General features: G+C 39.8%; 1 protein-coding gene across 3 annotated transcripts in view; it reads right to left on the minus strand.

The window, feature by feature from the left end:
• The window catches only part of ACSL1 (acyl-CoA synthetase long chain family member 1), a 38,388-nt gene extending 11,025 nt beyond the window's left edge, over window positions 1-27,363 (minus strand). The window contains exons 1-11 of one of the 3 annotated variants that reach the window (XM_058838128.1): window positions 27,228-27,363; window positions 18,193-18,420; window positions 12,110-12,224; window positions 11,675-11,739; window positions 10,310-10,411; window positions 6,582-6,681; window positions 6,236-6,414; window positions 3,464-3,496; window positions 3,235-3,286; window positions 2,082-2,155; window positions 1,235-1,312 (exon numbers count right to left, since the gene is read on the minus strand). In XM_058838128.1, coding sequence (XP_058694111.1) covers window positions 1,235-1,312; window positions 2,082-2,155; window positions 3,235-3,286; window positions 3,464-3,496; window positions 6,236-6,414; window positions 6,582-6,681; window positions 10,310-10,411; window positions 11,675-11,739; window positions 12,110-12,224; window positions 18,193-18,387 — 993 coding nt within the window. In that variant the 5' untranslated portion in view covers window positions 18,388-18,420; window positions 27,228-27,363. Of the gene's footprint in view, window positions 1-1,234; window positions 1,313-2,081; window positions 2,156-3,234; window positions 3,287-3,463; window positions 3,497-6,235; window positions 6,415-6,581; window positions 6,682-10,309; window positions 10,412-11,674; window positions 11,740-12,109; window positions 12,225-18,192; window positions 18,421-19,208; window positions 19,482-24,840; window positions 24,962-27,227 lie in introns of those variants that run through there. The other 2 variants (XM_058838130.1, XM_058838129.1) reach the window with 2 other exon arrangements.
• Between the last annotated feature and the right edge of the window lie 497 nt (window positions 27,364-27,860).

Consider the following 27,860-nt stretch of genomic DNA (forward strand, 5'->3'; position numbering starts at 1 on the left):
AATGTCTTGGTTAATTTTCTTATGCAGGCAGCTACACCACTTATTTTGTACAGGCCTCAACCAGCAGAGCAATACTGCAATCCAAACAGTCTTTTCATTGTTTCTTTTAAAATCCAAGTTCCTATCCTGTTTCTACTGAATAATCAAGAGCAGAGCTGTCATCTACAGAGCTGGTATGTTCTGGTGCAAGACAGGGGAGTTAAAACAGACACCAAGGTACAACTGATGTCAAGGTGACCAGGAAGAAAAAGTACTGAATGCCCAGGGGCACCTGTAGACTTCAGTTGTGTACTATTCCAAATCTCTGTAGCATATATATATACACACACACATATGAATATATACATTTTTGTGTATATATATACACACACACTTTCAGCAGAAAATAAGGATTCCTCATGGAAGTCATAGAACAATTTCTGGCTTCATATGCCTTTTCATGCTTGCATGGATGTTCCCTCTATAAACCTTCAACCTCTAAAATACAACATATGTATTTGCAATCTCACCTGAGGAAAAGGTGTTAATTCAACTTCAATAAGTGAAGTAATTAATACATGAACTTCTTACATACTGTAGAGGCACAAGGGAATTGCATCCATTCAATAATGCATAGCACCCAAAATTGGCCCAGAGGTCTTCAAAACTGCCAGCATTAATACAACCGCAGCCCTCTCGTTCTTAAAAATTAAGCCTCAGATTTTGCTATATGGTAAAACAAGTGATCCAAGAGAACTTCTGAGTTTGTCATTGAAATGGCTTTAAAAGCCACTTCCATTTCCTGGAAGAAAATTCCACTGAAACAAAATCCCTTCCTCTTCGCTGAAATTTCTTGAAAGCAATGGTGACTTCAAATTAGTTTTGTGTAAGCAAACAAGATACCTCCTTATAAAACAAATTTATATAGTTTGAAGACTAAAAAATGGCATGGATTTTTAATAATGCACTAATTATATTGGAGGGAATTTCTAGTGTACATGTGCTAATTTCCTCATGTTCTAGTAAACCCATTTCTTATTACCCCTTGCTCTAAGGTTAATGTTTATATTTTGGCATGAAAACCAGTAGACTAGTGTTCATTATGTACTGTTTATGGGACACTGCTTTCCTGAGCCTTATTTCAAGCTTTCACACACATTTGCAAGAGTCAAGAAAGAAGACCATATTTCACCTGCATGCATTCTGTAAGAAAAGTAAGCTTCTCAATAATTTAGTGCAACAAACAGATGCTTACCTCAACAATTCTCTCAAACATATGAGCCAGGGGCAGGAATGATATCAGAACATCATCAGTGGAAGGTGTGAAGGATTTCTGGAAGTGTTAGCAAAGGTTTAATTCTCATTGAGTCTCTATTTTGCCCAAGTTAAACACAACTATAAAATCTAGCATCTGAACTCTAGAGCACAGCCCCTGCTTCAGTTTTGTTTGTAATGAAGCTTCATTGTCTTTCTTTCATTAAAAAGATTACCAGCAATGACTTACTAGCATGACTAAAGACACACAGCAGAAACAATAATCTTTTTGAATTGAGTACAGTGACTAGATTATTACAACTTGTCATACATAGAATTCTGAAGAGAAATAAATTCTGATAGAAATCACAGAATTCCATTACATATATTGGGAGGGTAGGGGAGCAATAGAGATTAAAATACTATTGGTTTGAAAAAATGCACTTTCACCTTAGATTAGTAAATTTGTTTATCCCATTTACCCTAAGGTTGATATTAAAAGTACCTCACATGAGCCAATTGTGAGAGTTGTTTAATTTAAGAACAGTACTCCTTGCACTAATGAAAAACACTATAAGCCCATGGCAGAATGTAATGTACATTCACATCAGGATCATTTTATCACTTTGCTTACATCAGAACAGACTGGAAATCTGTAGGGCTCTTGACCCTGACAGAATAACCAGTAAACACTGACTTCTGACTAGTGGGCACAGGGCGCTGTCAAGTTACCTTTTCACTTGGATCTTAGTAAAGCTTAAGACCAAAGTTAGAGATTTCAGTATTTGTTTTGATCATGAGATTATTTCTCCCCAAGCAAGAATACAATGATTATCTTTTCAGTTTACCTCTGTAGCTTTCACAAAAGCTGAAGCATTGCTGACTATGTTTTGATGAGTGAGCATAGCTCCTTTAGGGTTTCCTAAGGAAGAAAGACATCAGGATTCAACAGTGAAATTTAGATCCTTGAAATTAAGGTAGCAGAGGTTAAACTAATGTGATAGCATTCTTTGATATTAATACATTTCTTTGTGTATCAATTAAAATTCTGTCAAGAACAGCTGGCAACAGTTAAGTAATCAGTTTGTGATGAAGTCTTGTAACTTTTTAAGGAGCCCAAAGATGCAGCTACCAAATTCAGATTAATTTCTGTTCTCACATCTGTTTTAAAAGATGTTGCTTGCTGCTGTATTCTTTCCTTATGCTCCATGCTAGTGGATATGAATTTCACAAATGTCAAGCAAGTGGCATCTAGACAGTCTGTTTTGGTCTTACAGCAAGGTTGCTTAGAGCTATGGAACAACTTTGCTGATAAAGTAAAAAAAAGAATTGATGGAAGAATTGATAGTCTGAAGTCTGATGCAGAGCCCTTAATATCTAAACACAAATTCATTATTTATTTCCAAGCCCAAAAACATAACACCTTCATCCCCCAATACTGCATCTCAGTATTAATATGTTGTAATGCAGTTAGGAAAAATGGTATGACCCAAAAAATGTACCCCTGAAAATGTAGACTTGTAAGTTTCTTTCCCTTATCTTGTTCTCCTCAGTTCCCCTTATTGGTTGTGTAAATCTCCCACACCCCTTTCCCCTGTCCTCAAAAAGGACTGCTTATCGATACCTCTTGCTCTTTCCCACCTGCATCTCACCCCAAAGGATCCCAAGAAATAAAGCTGTAACTTCATGTCAGCAAAGGGAAAGAGCTCATTTTTAGGATCTTCTTGGCAAGCTAATCTACCTCCTCTGTCTCCCTGGCTGCTGCGGGGTGGACAGTGGTAGTAGAGGGGCAGGGGACACTAGAATTTTAGCATTAATAAATGGGGAAAAAAATTAAAAATCCAAGGCAACTTTATCATAACACTACCCCAGCTACTATTTGCCAAAAACATGCAACAGCAGGGGGAAATCTTGGGAAAAAAAACCAAAAACCAGTAGTAGAAGGGCTTCTGAATTAATTTTGCACATACAGAATAATAAATTCAATGTAATGAGGTGTACCTGTTGTTCCACTGGTGAAACAGATGACTGCTAGATCTTCTGGCTTTGGAGGCTGTGAGAGTTAAAAAAGTATTAGCATGGTTAAGACAGCAAGGAAAAATATTTTCCTGGACAAAATATCAGGATACTAGTGTTATTTCTGAGCTATGGAAGATAGGGAAATTTGCTAGTTTGATCTAAAGAATGCTAACCAGCTTCACATTGTCACTTGAACCAATTTCACACTTACCATAGGTTTTTGCCTGTGTGCTCTTCCTAGTTCCTACAGAAAGGAGAAAAGAGAGAGAAAGTGTAGACATAAGAATGTAGCTTTCTTGATTTAAATTTATCAAACATAACTAAACACCATAATACTTCATAATGTAGACTCTCTTGGGGCATTTTAACTTGTTTAGCAATCCAGTGCAGCAATCCCTGCCCATGGCTGCAGGGTGGATGGGTATTAGATGATCTTTAAGGTTCCTTCCGACCAAACCATTCTGTGATTCTCTAGTGAATGCAAGAGTAACAAAAGCTTTAAGGCACATTTCAAAAATACATAGAATAACTACCATGTTTTACAAATACAAAAATGATAACTTAGCTAAAATTCACAGGGCTTTTCTGCAGCTAATAAACTAGAAGTCACTCATTAGGGAAGTTCAAGGTTATGGTAAGACAACAATCAATCCTATACCTCAAGCAGAAGATGCGCCACCAACAATTATTGAATAAATGAAAGAAAATTCATCTCAGCAAGCACCTCCAAGGAAGACTGAGTTTCATTGCTGGTTTGAACTCCTTTTACACAAGAGAAACTCTCATCCAGAGCCCTTCTTCCTCCTTAGTTACTCAGACCTGACCACTAATGTTAGGGTTCTTTAGACAGAAGATAAAGGATATGAAAACCAAGGATATAGCAAGTAAGAGGAAATATTTGCAAGCCGATGTTCAGTATCTATGAGCTTTAAAGTTTCAAACCAAGACTTAATACTGTCATGTCTATTTAAAATTAGAAACAATACTAGCCTAAGTGCTTATGCAAATTAAAGATAACCTTCTGTTAAGCATATCTTTGGAAGCACCCTTTGAGGGCAGACATCAACTTCACCACTGTTTTACATAGCTTTACATTCCAGGTAACAATAACAGCATATGCATTCCTTTGAGCCCTAGACTTCTTTAGTATCATGTACCTCTTAGATTTACCCTAGGACGTTTAAGACAAAGGGAATGTCTGGAAACACAGTTAACATCCCCATACCTGTAAGCTTGCCTTTTTGAAAGGGTACATTATGCAAAGATTTACCACTATGGCAACACAGCTGTCTGATCAAAACAGCACCTCCATTTCAAGTACCACCAGAAGCTCAGTACCTCCCTATAACCTGCTTTGAGTAAAATCTGGGATTTACTGAATATACAGCTAAGATCATCAGACACTTTTTTTGATCTCTTAGAACAAAACTCCACCACTTCTTCCTGTTAAAGAGCCATTTATTCAGAGTTACTCAGCTACAAGTAACCACACAATATATATAGATACTGGGCAGAAACTAAGCTGATGGCTTCCAGGGGATACACAGAAACGGTTCACTTAACCCATGCACAGCTGAGCAATAAGCTCAAACCAGAAATCCAGAAAACAACCACTCAAAGCTAGAAATAGTATTCTAATCTAATCTAAGCTCCTAAACAGCTCATAGTTACCTTTCAGGAGACACTATAAGTCTCTATGCCCTTAAATAAAAACAAGTGACAAAACCTTCCTGTTCACTGAAGGACTATTAGAATTATTTAAGCTTGCCTCTGTACTTCCCCAAAAGGCTCTTGGAACACCTATTACTTAACACGTGATGTTTGCATTAATGAAATAAGAACTATATAGTACTACTGAACATCACTACTTAAGGACACAAACATCTTATGTAAAACATTTACCCTCAGTTTGGTTTTTCCATAGCTAGAAGATCCAGTGGAAAGCATCATCCTCTGTCAAAAACTGCAGTTCAGCTCAAGGAAAGAAGTTCATTTTAGCCTGACAACTTACAGTTGGGCTACTTTTTCTAAGTTTAACCCAGCCCTTTGGCCAGTGAACTGTAAGTCACTTAACTTTAGCCTTATTTCATGTTTTTAGCTCCATTTTAACCTGGCACTTTTATGGAGACTAGTTTGCCAGTCAAACTTCTTTTGAAAGAAGGCATGCTGACATATTTGTATCTTTACCAGAAGGTGGCCCTATTAACATAGTTGTCTTAACTGCTATGAAAAAAAGGCCAGTGAAATGAGGCATTTCACACCAGTTACTGACACCTGCACAAGACAAGCACATTTATCTGGAGATACTCAAAGTCTAATGAGCCAAGCCTTCATCCAAACTACAGCTGAAACCAGGCTAAACCCAGTTTCACAATCTTACAGTAAAGATGTACTTCATGCAATTTGATCCTGGAAGAGGGTTCTCCAAATGAGTGAAGTTATGAAATAAACTTACATAAGAGATCTGTGGAGACAAAAACTACAAGCAAAACCAAGACTTGATATCAGGTGGTTAATTAAAATGATTTATACTTCCAAAACCCAGAAGCTCATTCCCCTATATCACCATAACCTTATCCTGTGAGAAGCTGACTGACAATTACCTTCTCCCCCAGAAAACACCTTGTAGATTCAGTGTACAGGGGTAAGCACCATTTTTCACACGACCAAAACCTACACAGGTTCTTCTTGAAGTAAGAATTTCTCAAATATTAGTCACAGTATATAATTATCACATTATGCTTCACATGGGCAAGCCTTAACACTCAGATCTAGTGTTCAGTCTTTTATGTTAATAAGCTTTCATTCTGTCATCTTGGCATATCCACTTTTATACTTTGGGCATTGTGAAATACCATTAGCAAGTTGTTTTCCTCCAATTATTTTTCATATTTTTGTATAAACTTCAATCCAAGAGATAGTTAAGTATTTTGAAACTAATCCATGGCAAGTAAATGGGATGACAGCAGTTAAGTATTCTTACCTCTATTTCTCTCATGCTGAAGACTTCCACACCGCACTTTTTGCCACGTTCCACAAGATCCACACCAAAAGAATCCATAATAACAATGGTGTTGAGTATTGGAGTTTCTCCCTTTTCCACACTGGTTAGCAGAAGTTTGGCCTTGTCAGGTTTGTCACAGAAAACCAATGACAAGTCAGCTGATGAAAAAGAACTATATTATCAACATGACAAGTTCAGTTTTGACTAGATCCATACATACATCGGTATGTCACAATGGAAGGCTTTTCTGAAGAAGGCTATAGTTCTGCCCTCACTCATCACTGTCATCACACATCCATTTGCTGAGCTACTGAAGGTGTCCTACCTTTGTTCACAATGTACGTAATAGCTTCAGCTCCCAGTGTATCATAGAGTGGCACCACCACCATGGAGAATGCATAGCATGCCTGTTCAATGATGACCCACTGCACAAAGAGAAGTGATGAAAGTCACTATGTTTTGCTTATTGTAACAACCCTCCAAGAAAGATTCATATTTAAAATTTAGCTTCCTTCTAACAAGGAGGCTAATAGGACACAGCTCATGTGGACAAGTCTTTCTAAAAAGTAAGTGGCAGTTTGTATTGCTCTTTCACTTTGAAGACCTACTCAATTTTTATGTGGGAGGAAGGAAAAAATGCCCAAATAATAAGGAGCTATAGGAAAGAATCCAATAAAATTCAACCCTATCCCTAAAAGTAATACTAAGTACTGTTGAAAAAAATCAGTTAACAAACTGTCTCCTTAGTTTACCTATTAACAGAAAGCCTTTAAGCAAGAATACAGTATTTTTTATTGGTTTTATGTTATTGAGGTTGGCAAAGCTTTCAATATTTCATATTACCATGAATCAGTGAAATACTCACTTATGTCCTGACCACATGTTAAATTTATATACACACAGTATTCTTACCCCTATATTATGTGCATCTCATTTGATGGTCAGGCATACAACACATGCAATTAAAGTAAAAGTCCTTTGGAGAGTCAGCCCCAGAATGTTCCTCAGCAGTTCTCAACACTAACCATTCCTCTTGACAGAAATCTAATATGAAGACTTCTATTAAAAAAATGCAATTACATCCCTGCAAGCTCCAGTAAGAAGGATTTACATGCTAACAAGTATAACAATAACCATAATGAATATTTCAGCCTTGTGATGTGCTATGTGAGTTATGCTTTACAGCCAGCCTATTTTCAGCCAAAGTACCATCAAGGTAAAACAGTAATGCAATTATTTTTTCTGATAGTAACTCTTGGGTGTATTTTGTAACCAACTAGCTAGACCAAAATACAGAATAGCATTCAACTCCTCAAGTAAGAGCCTCCAGACAAAGAGGAGGCCAGTGAGACTAGAACATTTATGATTTTCCAGTCAAAGACTGACAAAAATTCTCAGTACCTTTAGTCTGTCTGAATGACAGGAACAAAACAGTATGCATCTTAAAACCTACCAGAACTTAAAATTCAACAAGATTTGCACTAACAGAGGTGTTTCCTTTCCCCTCCCCCAAGCTGTTACAATTTCCAGTGTTTTTGCAGGACTAGCCAGCTACCTCACCGCCACATGATGACAAGTTTAAACATGATTCAGCTAATTATTCAATAAAATATCTAAGAGAGATTATGTCAAAGTTGCCAAATCTCAGTTTTACAAATTGTTTATTAGGGGCCAGTTTCCAAAAGTACTCGATTGATTCAGCAGCTTTAAACACAGAAAATTTTTTTGACAGCATTCATGCAATGGGTAAGTTGTTACACCTCTTGTCCAAAAAGACTCCTTATAAAACTAGTACAAGGCCAGCTAACAGGTAACTAGAGTTTCATGAAGACATTACACATACTGCTAAGTCTATAGGCAGGCAGATTTATAATAGCCATGAAAGGGTGCACTGAACAGTTCCTGCTAAACAGCATCCTCCAGGACTTGTAACAATGGGCAGCTGTGCTGCTGTTCAGCAGCCAGAAGTTTAGAGGTTATTTTATTAAGGTGGGGGTCCTACTACAAAAAGACTTCAGAAACTGCACACAGCAATGAAAGCTTCCTTTTGCAGCCTCCAACAACTCTTGCACATCATCATTCTCAATGGTACAACCAGCATCTTTATTTTCTGGGCTACCAAGACACTTTTTTCCATTTTCCTTCTAAAATTGTGAGTAAATATAAATATCAAACCCTGACACTCAAGTTCTCTCAAAGCCCAAGCAAGCAACTAGTACTAAATATAGACAGCAGTCAGACTTTCTGTTTCTTTTCTGACATGGCTCTGATCTTCTGTTAGGGGAAATGATACTTCGTTGTTGTGATTTTTCTCAATCCAAAACAAAACCTCCCCACTTCCAGAAGAGATGTCTGTTTTCCAAGAACTCAAAGAGAAAGTAATACTTTTATTCACAAATCCAAGTTTTGGTTTTGCTAGTATTTTCCCCATTAGGGGATTTCCCCAGAAGTTGTTCCCTGAAATAACAAATGTGCATCATTTCGCACACACACACACAAAAAAAACCCCTTCACATATTCTCCTGTCTGGATTAGTAACCATAATTGGAATGTCACAACACCCATCCAGTAGTTTTGTGCAGGGAAAATCCCAGATTTAAAATTGCTGGTTTAAACAAATCTTTTCAGCTCATTCCTGACCCAACTCAAAGCAATGCAACTTAAGCATTTTATCTCTGTGATCCATGAGCAAAATTCCATTTTCTCCTCCAGAAATCCACTAACCCAGCAGAGACCCTGCACACAAAGATCTACAGAGAAACAATTCAAATTGATGCAACAAAAACATCTGTGTCCCTTTTTTACTTCTGGTTCATTATGTCATATGCACAGGAAACTGAACTGTATGGTCTGTAGCTCCATGTTATTTAACAGCTTCCTAATTGAATATATCCCAGCCTTGTTTATTACAGAAATAGAACTAAAGCTGTTAGAAATAGAAAACCATCAGGAAAACCCAAGAGCTTGGGAGTTTCTTAGGGTGTAGGTTGAGAAAGAAGGAAGCCAAAGTCACTTGTCATACAGCTTGCATTTTGGTGACAAGAGACCAAGACACTGATAGAACTTCCAACCCTGTCAGAACTGTGGATGTCTTTTGATAATTGCAAACACAAATGGGAGTGTTGAATCAAGAGGGACAGCATTCTTTTGATAAAGGGTAAGAAGCAGCCCCCTGTCTTTATATAGGAACTAGCTTAATGCAGCAAGTACTAGCTCAAACTACTAAACACAAACCTAGGTTAGAGAAATTCAGTCCCATCAAACAGATCTAATAAACAAGTGTAGAGAATATATACTTACTGAATATTGCATAATGTCTTTAGAAAGGGAAATCTACAGCCACTTCTGGGTTAAAAAGGATATGCACTATCAACCTGAATATCCCCATAGCTGTCTTACATGATCTTTAATTGTGTCACTTTTAGTCTTTCTATCCATTTTTATTAAATTAATTTCCATTTTTTGCCTTCAGCAGTAGTTTTCCCTTACCAGAATCTTTGTGCCCAGGGCCTCCAGCAGAAACAGAATTATCACCTTAACACATTTTTGTCCAAATATTTAATCGCCAAGTGTTTCTCTGCGTTTTAAAAGTTTAAACACCTCCTTGTGATTTCCTGTCACTTTCAACTATTTAGGTTCTTCAATATTACTTTTTAAGAGAAACCAAGCTGTGTTTACATTCACTAAGAACTACATTCACTTCCTATTAAAAAAGCCACTGCTATAACCTGGAAACAGAAGATAATTAGTTAAGTTCTTCTGAATTCCCTGATTTTTTTTCTGCTCTCCCTCCAGCCTTCTGCATTTAGCTCTGGGGGCAAAACACAGAAAAAAAACCCCAACCAAAACAACAATACAAGACATTAACCATTGTGTCAACTACCAGTTTTGGTTCTTAGCTAAAAGGTGCCATGTCAATGGCTCACAGGTCTAGAATGTTAGTGTTTAGGCTTTTCAAATGGGCTCTCAGTGGGGAGGTACACTGCCAAGAGAAAAAGAAGTAGGCCCTTTTAGTAATGGCCAGACCACAGATTAAAATTTTAGTTAAATTACCTCAGGTCTGTTTTGTGAAAAGATTCCTATGTACTGAACGTGAGATGGTTTGAAGCCTCGGTGGAGTAATGCAGAGCCCACATACTCAGCTCTGTCTGAAACCTGGAAGGGCAAAAAAAAGAGGAAGGACAAAAATAATAAGAGAAAGCTCATAACTGCAAACTCTCCTTAATAATTAATTTGTATGAATGAGAGAGAAGTTTTTTAGGCTATTCTGGATGCCCTCTGTGACTTTGATAACCTAAACACTGCAGTGTCATTATGTTGCACTGATTGTAATTATCACACTTGCACTCAATACTCAATGCAGCAGAAGTAACACTTGATTCAGTCAGACTTGAAAGTGTTAAGTCTGTATCTTAACATTTAAGAATTAAATTTAGAAGTTCAGCACACATACACAGAAAAGGCTGTGTTGCTGTATCTGTGTTAAACCCAAGAAGCGACCCTAGAATGACTAAAAATAGTATTTCTGCTTAATCACAAGCATTACATACAAACATTATCCTTTTACTTCATTCAGTGCCTATAGAATAGCATTTCTCCCTTCAAAAATCAGAACAAGGAGGCAAAACCCACTTAGTTCTATTAACAAAGCTTAGGAAGGCAATTTTCTAAATTCTTTCTACATAGCACATGACTTGAAACCATGTTAGTCACATGACCCCAAAAGCAAAGCTTTAATAAAAGAGGCAGCACCCAACAAATTCCCAGCAAAGTCACCTTGGGAAAAAGGTGAGGTCTGTTACACACAGAAGGTGTTTAATGACCTTAACAGTATGCAATAGGCAAGGTTTATGCAAATTTGAAGACCAACTGATTAAATCAGGAACAACCTAAGTGTGCACAGCTGTAAATGGAGATTTGCATATAGATATTTTCAGGGATCAAGAAGCAGCATGCTGCTAGTCAGAAGCAGATCTGCTAGCACCCTATACAACCATCATTCAGCACTATGGAGACAAGGTGTCAGGAAGCCCAAACACCACCTGCAGATAGAACTACTCCTAGTGTAAAGTGAGCCTCTTGGAAGCAAGCACAGTCTGAGCCCTTGAACACTACTTCAAAGCTGCTGCTGTGCCCAAGTTCTAAACAATTCAGCACTGAGATGCCAAGATAACAGTTTTATTTCAGAATTTTTGGGGGTTCACAAACCAAGTGCAGGAGAGGCTCTTTTTTTCTTTCCCTTGCACATATTTAAGGCTGCTCCTTTAAGATACTGTAATAGGAACTAGAACCTTTCTGCAATATTCTGCTACTACTTTAAAACATAAATAATTCAGATTTGTTATATCACATTACTAGACATTGTATCAATAGTCTCAGCAAGCAAAAGCAAGTCTAGCACTAAGAGAGGTTACTTACCTCTTTATAGGAGATCCATTCATATGGCTGGTTTGGTTTTCTAAAACCTAGACATGGACCATTATCTAAAAAAATAATAAAAGTTACTCAAAATTTAACCCCAGCTCCTCTGTCCTGACACCACTCTTGGTGGTAAGCCCCTAGATTCTCATCAGACACTCTCAGATGACAAATGGGGTTTTTTCAGGGGTGCAGGGAAGAAAGGTGAGAAAGGATAGAAGCAACAAAGTTGGTTTAGGCCAAGGAATACAGCACTGACTTTATTCACAGAACTCTGTTTAACAAAATACCTGTTTAACTTGTCCTCAAGAAAATTCACATCCAATGCATTGATCATATTGCTAGATAGAGATCCCCTATGCCCAGTTGCATTTTAAGAGTTCAAATATGTAGTTTTTGACATATTTAAGATAGTATCTCTAATTTTAGACTTACTTGATACGTGTAAACCCCTTTGGAAAATATCATAAACTGTTCTCACATCATCATAGTAGTACGACAAGAGTTCATCGCTGTTGAGAAGAGAGGACCTTCGAGCATGCTCACCGCCCTAAGGAAAAGCAATTAGAAAAGTTAGACACCCTTGTTGGCTATAAGTGAATGGGAATTGCTTGAAGGAATATTCTTGAGAGAACCTGAGAGCTATGCAAAGGTTTCCAGGATATTGTTTCAAGAGTCAAACTGCTCCCTACATCACCAAAAATCTGCCAGGCAAAATCTTATTCCTGCTACCTAAGATAACACAACAAATGAGACTAATATAGACTAACAAAGGACATTTTGTCAAAAGAAACCCCTTTTCTTAATAAATATTTTACTCTATTAGTGAAGTAGAGACCATAATTAATTTCATCAAGCTTTCTAAATCCAGTCTCAGAGCTGTCAAGGCAGAATATTAATGGTTCAATACAAATCTATTTTTCTAGTTAAGAATACAGAACATTATCACACTTCAGTATGTGGTTTCAAACCCTAAATGATTTTAAGCATGATCACAAATGCCCTAAACAAGTGTTCTAATAATCAAAATATTCTGTCCCACAGAGTCCTTTAATCCAATTAAAAGTTACATCTTACAAAAAAGGGTTTCCTCCTGACTTATTTAAAAACAGTCAAGACAGTACTATCTTAAAAATGAAAATTAACATTTTTGAGCTGTTGAGCACTTAGATAAGATACAAGTAGAAGACAATACAAGAATTTAATAGTTCAATTTTAAGACTACCTTTTTTAAAGTGACTGATTAAATAATCTCATTTTATAGAGAGCAATCAAGTTTCACAAACTACAGTTATGCAATTACTATTAGGCCACAGTTGTTAATTAGTCCTTTTATGATGACAGACACCTACAAGCAAGTTCTTATCAAGAACAGCCCAGCTGGTTAAACAGAGGGTCTTGACTAAACACTGCATAAGATTTTCTCTACCAGCATAATCAATTTCTGGCTCTTTCAGAAAGTCAAACCCTAGACAATTCAGGCACAGATTTAGTTAGTCTAGCATCCGTAATTAAAATCTGTTCATATGTAGTCATAGGTTCTTCTTCTGTTTTCAAAGTGTTCTGGAGGACCAGACATTACCTGTTCCATGTATAAGCTACATAAATACAGGTTTATGTACAGAAGATGTCGTATTACCCACGTCTATAGAAATCAGTTAGCACATTAAAGGCACAGAGAGGAAAAAATATTTTTACACTAAAACAAGCCTAACTTGTTTTAGCAAAACATATGAGTAATGCAGTGCTTGCCACTCCTTTGACAGCAGAAACGTACACTGTGAACATGACCCAGAACAAGTTAATGAGTGGCTTACCTCTAAAAACTTATAACATTAGAAATTCAAGAGTGTACTTGCTCTCACAGCAATCTGCTCTACAGGAAATTAACAGATCACTAGCACATGTCTCTGCCTGGAAAGAAAAGCAAGACTGCTTGCTTTATTTCACTGGTTTCTCTGATCTTGGATAATCAAGGTCATCTTACAGATTTTCCCAGTGTTGCCACTCTGGAGCTAATCTAAGAAAGATCACACAATGTAGTTTGTTACCATGGCCACAGGTAACATCAACAAGTGCAATGTATCACATGTAGCATGTCTGATGTGCTATAATTCCTACATCAGCTGAAATACAATAGCCTAAGCCATTCCTCAGCAAGAGTCAAGAAGTATTTGTTTCTCCTCATGTGGGCTACTACTGTTTTGTTTACATGCCCTATTACACAGCACCACAAAAGCAATTTTTTCAGGGCCTGAGGCACTAACCAAATTTGAAGATGAGTTATCAGACAGTACACTGCTTAGATACAAGACTGATAGCACAATCCTTCTGAATAAAGAGACACTCTGTAACAGACTACTGTTGAAAAGTTCACGTCAGTTTTCATGGGTTTTTGGTAAGGGGAAACAAACACCTTTCAGTTTTGTTTACTTTGTTCTTTTTCCCCTAGTAAAGTAGAATTAATTAGATTTTCAACAGTATTAGCATAAAAGCTTTTCTGAAAAACACCCAGCTCCTTGTGTGAAGGCCACAAGTTCAGTGTTATTGATGCAGCAGTAACTCCCAGATATATTGAAGGTCAAACCAGGAGCATAATGCAAAACTAAGTCATCTACTAAGCAATAGAACTCATCTACATTTTGCTTGAAAGCAACAAGAACTACTATTTTAAGACCTAATCTTAATGGACTTTTTCCAGAATGTTTGTGCAATATCAGGGAAAGTTCTGTTTGCAGCAAACTTGTTTAAAATTCACATTACCACCAGATACCTGAATCCCAGAACTGGAATGTTTGGCTGACTTCACACAGGTTAGTTGAATGGCATCTAATAGATCTGTCCAGTAAAATTATAAGCAATCAAAAGGGTTGTCAGTTTTAATAGGTATTCTTAAAGTAGCCAGGCAATAAAATCAGATTAAATTGAGAACAGATTCTAGTTACTTGTGTAAAGTAGCCCTTGCAGCAGCTCAGGGACTTGCAGGAAATTAATCTACTGCATATCAAGTGCTAGTCAATAAGTAAAACCTTGGCATTGGTTAAAAATAGCATTTGAAGGAAACAGATTTATTCTACAGCAGAGCATATTAGGCCTCTATCAAGGCCTATTCAGGTCACAAAGTATCTGCTTTTGTTCAAGCCATGGGTTTGCTTCTTGTTGACACAGGCTTCCCAGGATTAGCAGTAATGTGAAAACACACTGTGGGCTCCACCATGCCTCAGAGACACGAGAAATTTTTCTTTACCTGAGAGGGAAAGTATACTAGCAAGTGGTGCTTAGGTCACCAACATACTTATTCTGAGCAGCAAGTAGTATAAACCAGAGTTTTCAAACCACCCATATAATTTTAAGCATACAATTATATTAAGTATTAATTATAAATTAAGTAACCATACAGCACCTGAAACTGATCATTCATAGGGAGATAAGCACATATGTAATCAAGTGTTTCTTGAAAGGCAAGGCATGCTGGAATTCTGGTAACGTATCAGAAGAATGCCAGAAGACTTAAAAAGTTTTCATGAGTTGAATACTTCTCTCCATATTTGAATATCTTTTCTTAAGGGAACAAAAAAGGCAGTCAAATCCAGTCTTACTCCTAGAAAATACTGACATCCTAATATTTATTTCTATTCTGTTCTTCTGTATAGCATAAGTTGGGACAAATAAAAGTTTTTAAAGCAAGATTTAATATATTTGATTGCCATACACCTCCACACAAAATCAACAGCCCAAGTTATTCAGCTGTTAGTCACCAGTGGAAAGAAAGCAATCTACAGGCAGACAGATCCAGATGTGGATGACACATCCCTGGAAGTGTTCAAGGTCAGGCTGATATGGGCTCTGAGCAGCCTGGCCTAATGCAATGTGTCTCTGCCACTTGAGTAACTCTTTGCACTCATTTTCAACTATGTGTGCAATCTTGATGTTCATCCAGGGATGGTTAAAACAGGTCACTGGGTGCTGATCTACCAAAACAAAACTTTTGAGAGGTGGGAAGCGACCTGGAAAAACTGTAAATGGGATCTTCCTTCTCCCATATGAGGTTATGAAGATACGTTATGAGAACATGTAGAAACTCTATTCCAGTCAAGGACCTCACTTTTTCCCTTGGCATGTAACAAAGTTAAGTCAAAAGTGAGAATTATGTAGAAGTTTATTTCTAGTTCAAATTTCTTATTGTAAATGAACAGGTAGATTAGATAGTAAAATGGTAGCAAAGAGGCAATGCCTTCTGCCATGTCTTTTTTGGAGCAACTGCTCAGGCCTTTTAATATCATATTGTTTAGGCAGAAAAAAAAAAGTTAAGACAATTTCAGAGCAGTATTTGATTTTTCCTCTGTAGAAGCGACAACTCAACACATACACAAGAAAATGGATGAAGTTAAATTTTAAGCAAAATTTTATGAGAACCTGAATACCAGGCAATGTATTAAAATCTTGTCACTGTTATAAGAGCAGAAATTCCAACAGACACTTAGACTTGATCCAAAACATACATTCTCATTTGACTACCATTTTAAACATTATTAATAGTTCAGATACAGCCCTTAATGAAAACAATACTGGAGAGATCTTACTAATTTCAAAGATCTCATCACTGCAACATGCTAACACCCAGGTGTTTTTAATTTAAGTCTTACTACCATTCAGCCTTTCCATTAAAACGTATTTTCTAAAGAGGCATTGAAAAATAATGCTGCTACACTTATCTTGCTCTGATCAGAGAGCCAATTAGTGTAATTGGATCAATGATGCATTAAGTCGCTTAGTGAAGTCTCATACCACCAAACAATGATTTCAAATCTCAGAATCCAGCAGTGACAAGTAATACTATTTGAAGAAATAAAGGCAGCGAATTGAGACTGCTGTCAAGAGTCTCAAGCAAATAAGTATTCATCATGGGATTTATGGACAGCTAAGAGCTACTGTCTTATCATCTTATAATGCAATGTCCCCCAAAAATCTGCTGAAGTTTGCACTGCCTAATGAGGCACTCCACAGCTGGAAAACTTGCACTGCTACCTCATTCCAGCAACCAAAATGTCCTGTTTACAAGGCTATTCTACTCATTGTCTACATGTCTGCTGTCAGAATTGGAAAAGCTCACCAAGAGAAGTGAGATCCAACTTCTAGATCCTTACTCTAGATATGCTGCTTGAACATAGAGGTGTTTTTTTGCCAATTATCACATTACAAGTGCATATTTTTGTTTCCCTTTTGTGTACTTTTAGTAGCACATCACTATTTGCTACAGTAACGTGATGTGTCAGTAAACTCGTTGTATGCTCCACTGAGATTAGGAAGTAAATTGTGAAGGGAGGTGCCAACTAGTGTATCATTCTTCAATCTCAATAATAGTATGAAACATTAAAAAAGTGCCAAAAATTCATGAAATTGACTTACTATAAATCTCAAATTCTGCCACATTTGTTTACACCAGTTTGTAATCACATCTGCTCTTAGGTGCAAGAGTCATGTTAATTCATTTGATACATGACAACTAGATGCAGTCCATCCATGCAGAAGAATGTGGTGTACAAGGAGACTTCAGTTCCAAGTGTGTATATATATATATAGAGAGAGAGAGAGATAGTTTCTGACTATTGTGAGGCAAGAAGCTTGTCAGCTTTCTAATTCTACATTTTCTAAGTCTCTCCCTTAAAGAGCACAACCTTCAAAAACTCTCCTTCATTTAAAAGGAGAAAACAACTTGTCTATCCTGAATAGAGAACACTCTTGGAAGAATAAATATTTGACTCTGTAGTGAGCAGCAAAATCAATACAACCACAACTCCCAAAAACACCAGCCTTGCAATCAGTAGTTTATATTTGCTCACAAAGCAACAGTTTCTCCCAGTCAGACCCTTTCTGCATTTAACTTCATTTTTAAAAAACCACTACCTAAAAGTAACTGTGCCTCTAAAAAGTGTAAAACAAAAGTTAGCATATCTAGAGTTTAGCAGGTGGCTGGTTTAATTTCAACTTACTCTATGGCTGGGATCTCTTGGCAGACTAATATTTCTTTCCATAGATCATCTGAGGACAATTAGTACCCTCTTCATGCTTGTAACACAATATAAAGTCTCATGTGTCAGCTATTATACACTAAAAATAATAGAAGAGTATAGTCTAATCAGTATATACCAGCATACACATTCTGACATCAAGAACTAATTTAATAGGTCATCATGTGGCCAGGAATTGAAAACTATACTGTGCCAATTCTAACATGAACAAGTTCTGTCACTAGTGAGATCAGAAGCTCAGCTGTCTCGGCGGAGTCTTTTTCTCTTGTGATAGTTATTTCCTCAGCCCTCAAGTTGGTTTCCAAATTCAGAAAGCCAAAATGGTGAGTTCAAGCCACATTTCAGAAATGCATACTCCCCAGACTACTGGTTTAGAAACTCCCTATTGTAAATCAAGGGTGATTTGATCAAGTGTTTGGTCTCTCTCAATGCTGCTTTTAGGGTTCAGATTTCAGTGAACTACAGCATCCATCAAGTGGCACTTACCTCTACTTCCACAGACTGCATTGCTAAATCACATGGTGGTTTTAGTGCTTTTGGTCTTGTTGCATACCAGTAGGTCGTGAGAGCTGCAAAAGCACCGAAGCCCATCAGCGTATTTGTCGGAAGGGTGCGCACATACTGTCGGACATCCCCAAGTTCTGGCATTCGTAGGTATCTAAACAACTCATGTGCTTGCATTGCAGTTCAGTGCAGTTGTTCCAATGCTGGAATCTGTTGGTATGAAAAAAAAAGTTGCACAAAAAATCTGAAATCCACTTTGATTCACTGTTGCTGTAGGGCACCAGTGTATATTGTCTACTGGCTTCCCACTATCAAAATAACTTGTTCTGCTGCTAGGCAGGCAATATCTTTAGATATCTGTGCTGCAATTAAGTAAACAAGCAATTATTAGTTCATACTCTAGAAAAACAGGTAGAGCTGAGAAGAAGGAATTTATTCAGGATTTTAGTATTGCTTTCAACAGAGACGGCACTCGTATTTAATAAAAAAAAAGGAAGACCTTTTATTAAAGGAGAGAATTTCACAAATGTAAAGTAGTTATTGGTCGAGTAAATGTACTCTAAGATTGTTTAAGCAGTTAATCATCAAGCAGGAAAGTCTGGGAAATGAAGGGCAGGGACATATGTTATCTTGCCTACATGTAACAGAACATCCCAATCCTATAGGAGCATAGCAGGAGCACAATTTTTCCTTTCCCAAGTCCAGTAAAATAAACTCTTTCCACTTTCCCTTCAGGCATGCACAGAAAGATCAGTACAGCAAGCTGCTTTCATAACCAATATCCTCCCATAGCTCCTCCACGGTACTTCGCAAGTTTCCTATTTCTCCCAGCACCATGCCAGTAATTTATCTCTGGTCATAAGGCAGACTAAAGCAGTGGCAAATGACGCTCAAGGCAGCAGCACGCAGCAATACAATCAAGCACAGGAAGCGCATTTGATTTGTCACGTTCACACAGAAGGAAGAGCTGGAAGAGGCTGCTCCCTGCCAGCACTCACTGACACGGATATTCCACAGCAAGAACCAGCTGCAGAAAAAAAGCGGGATGGCAGTCAGCTCAGCTGGTGCTCTCCGCCACAGCCAAGGTCTCCCGGGACGCGTGTCACATGGCGAAGCCCCCGGCCGATGCCCAGTAGGTGAGAGGTGAGCGGGAGCAGCCGGCCCGCGCGGGGCCAATGGCAGCCGGCAGCGCTCGGCCCGCAGCGCTCACCCCACCGCGCTCAAGGGCGCCCGCGGGCCCCGACACCGCCACGGCCGCCACACACACAGCGACGGCTGGCAACGCTGTCCCGCTCGCTTGAAGAACAAAGAGATGTATTTACTTAGGTTATTTAGGTCCTAGCTATTTCCTATGGAAAACAGAATTAAACGAAAGTCCTAGAGAATGTCAAAAGAGGTAGCTAACAGCTAAAGCATCCTGTGTAAGGAGCCACCGCTGAAGGATGGTGGCATATGAGACTCTGAAACCTAAATGGACAGAATTACATTTACAAGTTTTAAGAACACTACTCAGTTAACATTTTATATTTCTACAGGAAAATCTCTACAGTCTGACCTTGAAATCTTTACTGTTGCAATCAGTTATTCAGCCAGACAACAGAAACATGGCCTAGTTCACAAAAAGTCTAACTAGTATTTGGACAAGATTTGCTAGAGACAGCAAAATAGTAATAAAATTAGTTCAAAGGGCCCATGCTTTCACAATGTTAACAGGACAGGCTGAAGCAAGGTCATGGATGGGGGCAGTGTCAGGATTGGAATCAAGTTCCATCTCTGGAACAGTCCTGGACCCATGGAGTAATCCACAGCTGGCAAGCACTGCTCTCTCTTCCCCACACTTTTATTTTCTGGCATAACCTTCAGGCACAGGGCTGTATCACCTTGACTGGCAGCACAGGGCCACTACATAAATGCCTTTTCATTATTTGCACAGTGATATACAGCAGACTATAATCAAAACCCACAACACATCAGACTGTAGTAACAGAAGGTAGTGATGATCTGAATATATAAACAAGCTCATCATCTTCCTTTTTTAAAAAAGGAGTAAGTTATTGAGTTAATAGCTAAGATCACCATGCTTTTTATGCACCTAATCATGTTCATTAACATTGCAGGTACAAAAACTACTTCTTAAGTTTTACTATACACAGCTGAACAGTAAGAATAAAAAAAACCTCATAGACCAACAAAGAAATCTGGACTTAAAAGTTAATTTCACATATACTTTATCATAGACACCAAGTTACAAAACTAGATAAGGGGGTCTGTGATGTGTGTAATGGCTAAAAGCAAGCTTAGCTCTTTCCTCAAGCTCCACAATGAGCACCTTTGACTTTTAAAACTGCTTTCCTGTCTGCATTAGTCATGAAGTGTCCTGCACATACACTATGATTTAGGAATGCAATGTAACTTGAATTACTCAAAAGGCTGTGATGCCTTTAGAGGTAACAAGACTGAAGTAAACATCATCCTTTAATTCACACAACAGTCCCATTATAGTCAAGAATCAGCTATGATTTCAGTCTGCATGAAGAGGTGCACGCCTCTGCTTTTCATTTCCTTGAACAGTTGTTTCTAGGCAAGCCTGCAACATAAAACTTTTCTTGAGCAGTTATACCACAAGTTATCAGGTATACGATACATTCTGCTGCTTATGATTATATTGAGATATCTTAGTGTACCTTCTGCCTTATCCACATAAAAAACAAGGTGAAGACACAGTTTTCTGCAACACTAAGCAATTCCAAGCTTTAATACTACCTGTTAAGTCATATGAACGCTTGTCTTCTGCATTTAGGGCAAAGCCAGCGTAACCAAGACAATAAATTCACATTCTTAACATATGCATCCAAATATACCCCATCAAGAAAAGAGGCTCCAATGCCTTCCAGCCTTCAAGTCATCTCAGTATTTACTTGGCTTACACTCCAACATCAGACATCCTGGGTTTTTATCATGACCAAGGAGAATAGTTTAGAGCCTTCACACTGAGATACAAAGATCTTCCCAGTGGAGCTTGCATCTGGCTTTCAGTTGTTCTCCTCAAGGAGCAGTCCTGCTAAGTTTGCTCACTCAAAACAAGTACAAAAAGCCACACTCTCTTCACAAATTCTAGTCCTGCAATTCCTTCTTGGCAAGCAGTATCTGGAACACAAGGAACAGACTCAAACTAAGTGAGACACAGCTGAAGACCAAAAGGAAGGAGATGCCAAGTGAAAAGTACCAGTCTGTAATACTCAGATTGCTACGTGTAGGGGGGAAAGAGCAGAATTGACATTTGAGGTCAAAAGCACTTCTTTCTCAATGTAATCAGTAGACCTTGGTCTTTTTTCTAAAAGACCAGAGGGAAAGCAGTGTGGGTAATGAGTTAAAACTGCTTCAGAGAAAACTGTCTTGACCACCTCCAAACAGTTCCCCCAGTGCAGCCCAAAAAGGCACCCCTCTGAACTCACCATATCAATTTGGCTAAGGAGCGCTGTAAGTTTCAGACAAAGCCAGCTCTCTCTGCTCACACACACACACACACACACACACACACACACACACACACACACACCCCCTGCCGCACCCAAGACTCATTCTTTACAGCACAGCCAGTATCTCAAGGCAACGACCCAAGTTGGCAGGGCTCTGCCGTTCTTTGCTGCTCCTACTCTCGGCGTACAATGGTCTATTTACAGTGGGCAGCAGTCTGCCTATTGTCTATCCATAGCCAGACATCGTTCGAGTGCAACGGAAGAGAACAGGAGAGCAGCCTCAGCTTCTGTATTGCAAAGAAAACAACCCCAAGAACCAATGGCCTTTCTTTCTCTCTATTCTAATATTTAGATAAACAACACGCTAGCACTGCCATAAAGGCAGGTCCATCACATGGTGTAAAAGAACAGGCTGTGTTATTTCTACAGCCTCTTGCAGGGAGAAGAAATCTACAAGACAAGTTGCCCATCTCTTATTATGAGCAATATAGCACTAAGATGTTTTCATTATGATATGCTGAAACAGGGAACCAGCCACCCACGTATCTTTTGAGTTGTCCTGACAGCTACCTGCCACTGCAGTCTGTTTTTTTCTTACTCTTACAGGTTACACTGCACAGCTCCCATGGATCTCATTTTTTACTTAAGCCTTTCTCCATTCAGCCTTTGAAAGAACAAGTGCAGAATCATGTTCTAGCCCCTTTATTATGTATAAAAAAACAGGCAGAACAAATAGCTTTGGCTATTAACCTAAGAAATCCTTTTGTCAGAATAGAATACATAATCCTAATCTCAGAGTGCATTTATAATCACCTTAAATTTGAGTTAGTCCAACCTGTCCTAGATACATGCTCTCTCAACCCTGTCCACACTGGCCAGGCAGTCACAAGGGAGGTGATCTGGCAAGCACCATATTTCTACATTATTTGTGATGCAAATTCTCAACTAGATCAACTCTCGGCTCAATGACCAGATAGCCATTAGCTTCCAGAAGGAAACACAAGAGCACATCTGGGGAAGAGGGTGGACTACTGTAATACTACACATCAGGCACAAAACTGCATGCAAGTCCTCACAAGATTTTCTGCCTGTCCCACAGTCAGAGGGGAATCTGACTGAGGCCTTGCAAACACCTGCAACGTAGCTAAACTAACCAACAAGCAAATCACAACCACCTTCAAGATACAGCAAAGGAGCTTTGGTATTTGAGACCTGAAGGAGAAGTCCCAGTTTAAGCCCTGTATAACAAACAGGACAGCAAGATGCCTACTGTGGTGCAGCCTGTCATGTCATATATGACTCCTCAGCCAGAGAAGATTTGTATGAATGAAACAAATACATTGAACTGTCTAATCCACTACTATGACCTCCTCCTCCTCCATGAACTCTGCCTCATCCCCTGGCCCTTCCCCAACTTAAAAAAAATAAATTATCTTACCCAGAAATAACCTAGTTCACCCAGCCAAGCATGAGAGCTATAAACCTTTCTTTTAAAGCAGTAACTGACATATTTACCTTCCTGCAAGAGTAAAGAACTAGAGAACTGTTAATAAGGAACATACCCCAGGCAGGAAGAACCACCAAGTCCTTAATATTCACACCTGACATCCAACTCCTCTTCAGCTCCCAGAACCATGTGGCATCGTGCATTGGGGTGTAGGTTGCCTCTACTAGTTCAGTTTCTGTTCCTGCATTTGGGGCAAGGCAGAACTGGAGGGGAACAAACTACAAGCTGGATTCAGACCCATCAGTAAGGCCACAGTGACTTACTTCATAAACTGCAATCAAATTTAAGGCTTCTGCTGCAGCCTTTAAGGTACACTAAATCTGAAACTGGCATGTCAAGGTTCTGTTCACAGCATCAAGGAAAGTCATAGGCTTATCCTCAGATACTTGGCCTCGGTCCCCTTGCAATCAAGTGGAACTCCACCTGGATTCTTGCCTCTCAGTGATGTCCAGTAAGTAATTTGAGTGCACACTGGTGAGGTCACTAGAGTTTATTCAAGTTCAGGAGTTGAAACACGTGACAAGAATCTGTTCAATGCCTTTTGTGCAATTGCTGTCCTCCAACATTTGGTAACCCTGTGTATAAAGGGAAATCAACACCTACCTCTAAAACCTTTCAGAGAATGATTAAGTTAGCTTCAATCCATGCCTATACATACACAACATGTCACTAAGCAGTCTTACCAGTTTCTCATCTCCAAAAACCAGATAAGATGCCTACAAATATTTATTTTTCAGCCTACACTGCTATCTATTAGAAATGCATCCCTGCAACTCTAATTTGCAAGTACATCATGGCACTACTCTGTCAGTCTAGTGTCCTCATTCTAAACACCACTTAGATGAAAAGCACCCCACAGAACCCAACAGCTTTCTTGTGGTATGATCTACTCAGCTTGAGTAGATCATACCAACTTATTCATTCTACTCCCCCCAGGAAAAGGCTACTATTCAGAAAGCCCAGTATGCAATATCAAGCTAACACATGGTTTAATTGCTCACTTGAGACACTGTGAGAAGGAGTTTCTCACTTATACTTCTGACACCTGAACTCTCACAGAAGACAACCTGGGTCAGGCACACTAAGCCCCACTGTATCACACTAGATAGTGTTTACATCCAGCAGGTTGTTACAAAAAACATAACCCTTAACACTCTTGAGACTGAAAGATCAGCAAGTACTCACGAGAACCAACTGGTTCACTGAGTGACCTCCCAAGACCAGTAGCCCAAAAAACAGTATGACAAACAGAGCAACCTTCTGACCTCAAGTATTAAAGTACGCCTGCATCTACTCTGAGTCAGTGATAGTAAGCATTTTCTTCCTGCTTTCCTAGGAAACTACTTAACCTTACCAGGCTGTTATTGCAGTCCAACTGCAGAAGCCAGTTCTGGGTTCAAGAACAGTAATTAATAAAAAAATAAAGGGAGAAATCCTCTTCTAGAAATAGGACATCATACACTTCTGCTATAGCATTTCAGCGATTCAACTACAAAAGCAAAATCCTTTTTTCCTCTACATCTCTATAAAATAATGCAAGCTGTTTTCAATCAGTTTTGAGCAAACTACCACACCACTAAGATTCAAATCCTAACCAAAAAAGAAGTATTTTACTATCATAGAATGGTTTGGGTTGAAAAATACCTTAAAGATTATCCAGTTCCAAACTTCCTTCCTGATGGGGAATCATACTTTACCCTGTGTAGATGAGTAACTCTCAACGTGAAAGGCAGCAAGAGAACAGCAGCCTTATGCTATCAAGTGTCCTTGTTTCAGGAGTCAGGTGGGATCTGTAGAAATGCAAGCCCCACATCCGCAGACAGGGTTCAGCCTACAGCCTGTAAAGGTCAACGCTGTACAGCAGAGCTACCCTGAGCCACACAGCATTGCAAACTCCCCCACAAAACCATCCACCTATGAATAAACCATCACCCATCTTACTTGTGAGGATTTCTAGGAGGTTACCACTGGTTATATTTACCACAGTGAAATATTTAACATATCTGAACTCATAATTTAGCATAGCAGGGTAGTAGGAGATACCAGGCAGTCTGTTCATTAGACCACCAGAAGTCAAATTTATCAAGCAATGCATCTCTTGGGCCAGAACATCCCTCTCGTCTCTGCTGCACATTCAAAAAATTTCATGCCATTAATTTTCTTCAATCTACCTAATTCCATCAACCACGTTATCAAGAAAAACAAAACACAAGAACCTATTATTACCTTCTGTTGTCCACATTAGTAAAAGTGTTGTTTTCTTGGAGGGATAATAAAGAGAAAAGGAACCTTTTACTCTGCAATGGAGAGCAACACACACAAAACAAGGGAACAGGGAAGGTAAAACCCACCTCTGCCTCCTCCCAAAAATCCCATTAAGTATTTTGTAGTGAAGCAATGAGACAGGAGAACCAGCTACACAGACTTTGCTCAAGAAATACGCAAGTCACTTACCCAGAAAAGTATTTCAAAGTTGTCTTTCCCTCCATTTTAAATTGCTGGTTTTGTTTTCCTACCAATACTAGCCTTGTCCTTGAAGCAAAAGGCTACTTGCGGGTTTCCTTCTCAAAAACTAAAGACTTGCTTCCAACCTCATGTTGGCCAAGTTGTAAAACAACATTTACCAAATTTAGAAGCTACCCCTTGTAAATTCATTGTAATCATGCAGTCCTCAGACTAGGCTAAGGCTGTTTGCTCAAGACCTTGAATTGATAACACTACACACAACAGCTTCTTGTAATGACAAGCTTTAGCTCTTTCCCATCAGCCATCTTTCAAACATTTCCCCATCCCAATACAAGCAAGCTACATATCCTTAAACTTTAAAAAGGCAGTAACAGCAAGGGTCCGTGAGGAACAATATGTATAAATTTTTGCATTATTAATACTGCTATTGTTGCAAGAGGAAGAGATAGGTATTTTTCAGTAAATTCAATGCCTCCTTATACTCAATTTCTTGATCCAAGAAATCTGATCCAAATCTTCCTCAAGCTGAGGAATCTCAGCTTGTAGGTTTAAGAGCATGTTCCAAGGCAAAAAGGCAATAATAAACTCTCCTGATCAGGCTCAGAAGAGTGCATGATTCCCTGTAAGGCAATGGGGATGAAAACAGAAAATCTATTAACACCACACAGATGAGGTCTGTTCTTTCCTATCACAGAACCTGACCATCATATCTCGTTTGCTAACCCAAGTGAGGCATATGTTTAGATTACATAGTCCAAGAGGGTGTCCGTAATACTCCAGACAGCTCACAGACATGCCCTTTAGAAATTTTGAAGGCTTCAAGTGTTGCAATTCCTGTTCAACAGGACCAAGAAATGTATGCATCCTAGAACAAAAGCGTCGTGTAACCAGGCTAAATCTCTACGCTGTAGCGCTGCAAGTCCTACCTAGCAGCAGAGGAGGCCTACAAAGTCAAAGCCACTCAACCTTCCATTTTAGGCCAGTTTGGCTCACGCTGCATTTCCATACACACTGCAAACTGCTTTAAAAGAAGAAGAAGCTGCATCAAGTACATGCTGCATTCATGCCCAAAAGAACAACCCACTTGAAGGCAAAGTCCGGCAGCTAGACGAACGTGAAGCCTCGGGATCAGGAGGCAGCACGGCGCTGCCCAGCCCGCTACCTGCTGCTCGGCCCGACCGAGCTGCTCACGCCGCGCCAGGCCGAGCCGGGCTGGAGGGCAGCGCCGGCGCCGAACAATGCCTGGCCAGCCCGAGCTGCCGCAGCGCCGGGGAGAGGCCGGAGACAGACAGCTACTCTTTCCTGAAGGCTTTTGTGTGAAGGGAAGCCGAGCCGGCTCCGGGGGACGCCGATCCCACTGCTGGGCGGAAAGGAAAGCCCCGCGGCCCCACAGAGAGCCTACAGGGCTCGGCGGCAGGATGGGACGGGACAGCCTGGCCCCGCGGTGACAGCGGCCGCGCAGCCCACCCCAGCCCCGCGGCGGCCGCTCCCGCAGGCCCAGCCGCCTCCCTCGGCAGCGCGTCCCTGACGGCCCCGACGGCAGCAGCGCCCCAAACCCCGCTCACCTCCCGGCGGCAGCAGCAGCGACCACGGCTGTACGCGCCTCCCCGGCGCCGCCCTATTTAAGCCGAGCACGGCGGGAGCGGCGTGTGCGTGTGCCGAACCCGCCTCCGCCTCCTCCTCCTCCGTCTCCTCCTCCGTCTCCGCCCCCGCCTCCGCCAGTCCGCGTCGCCCGGCGGGCGCTGGGACTCGGCCTTCTCGGCGTCTGCCTCTCGTGCCTGCCCCTTCCCTTGCCCGTGTCCCTGCCCCCTCCCTTGTCCCTGCCCCTGCCTGCAGTAACTCGCACAAACCCGCGAGGAGGGCGGTGGATATTTTGTGGTGTGCGGGCACAAATGACAGAGATGCACAGGGGGCTGAGGGGAGCACTGGCAGTGCTGCCGCTGAACACCTTCCAGGTCTGAGGTGACAGCTTGCAAAGGAAGGGCTTTATTACGGCTTCCGAAAGGACATCTTCGTCCGGTATAAATATGCTAAAAGCACATACATTGCAGTATGAAAGTGTTGGAAGGGGACAACGACCTTGTTGCAATTTGTTGCTTAACTCTGCCAAACTTTTTCTTTTGTGACGTGCTGTGAATTTGAAGGGCATGTTGAGGTGGCTTGGGCTTTATCAGGAACCCTGATAATTATCACAGAAT

This window comes from Poecile atricapillus, chromosome 4, assembly GCF_030490865.1.
Source record: "Poecile atricapillus isolate bPoeAtr1 chromosome 4, bPoeAtr1.hap1, whole genome shotgun sequence".
NCBI lineage: Eukaryota > Metazoa > Chordata > Aves > Passeriformes > Paridae > Poecile > Poecile atricapillus.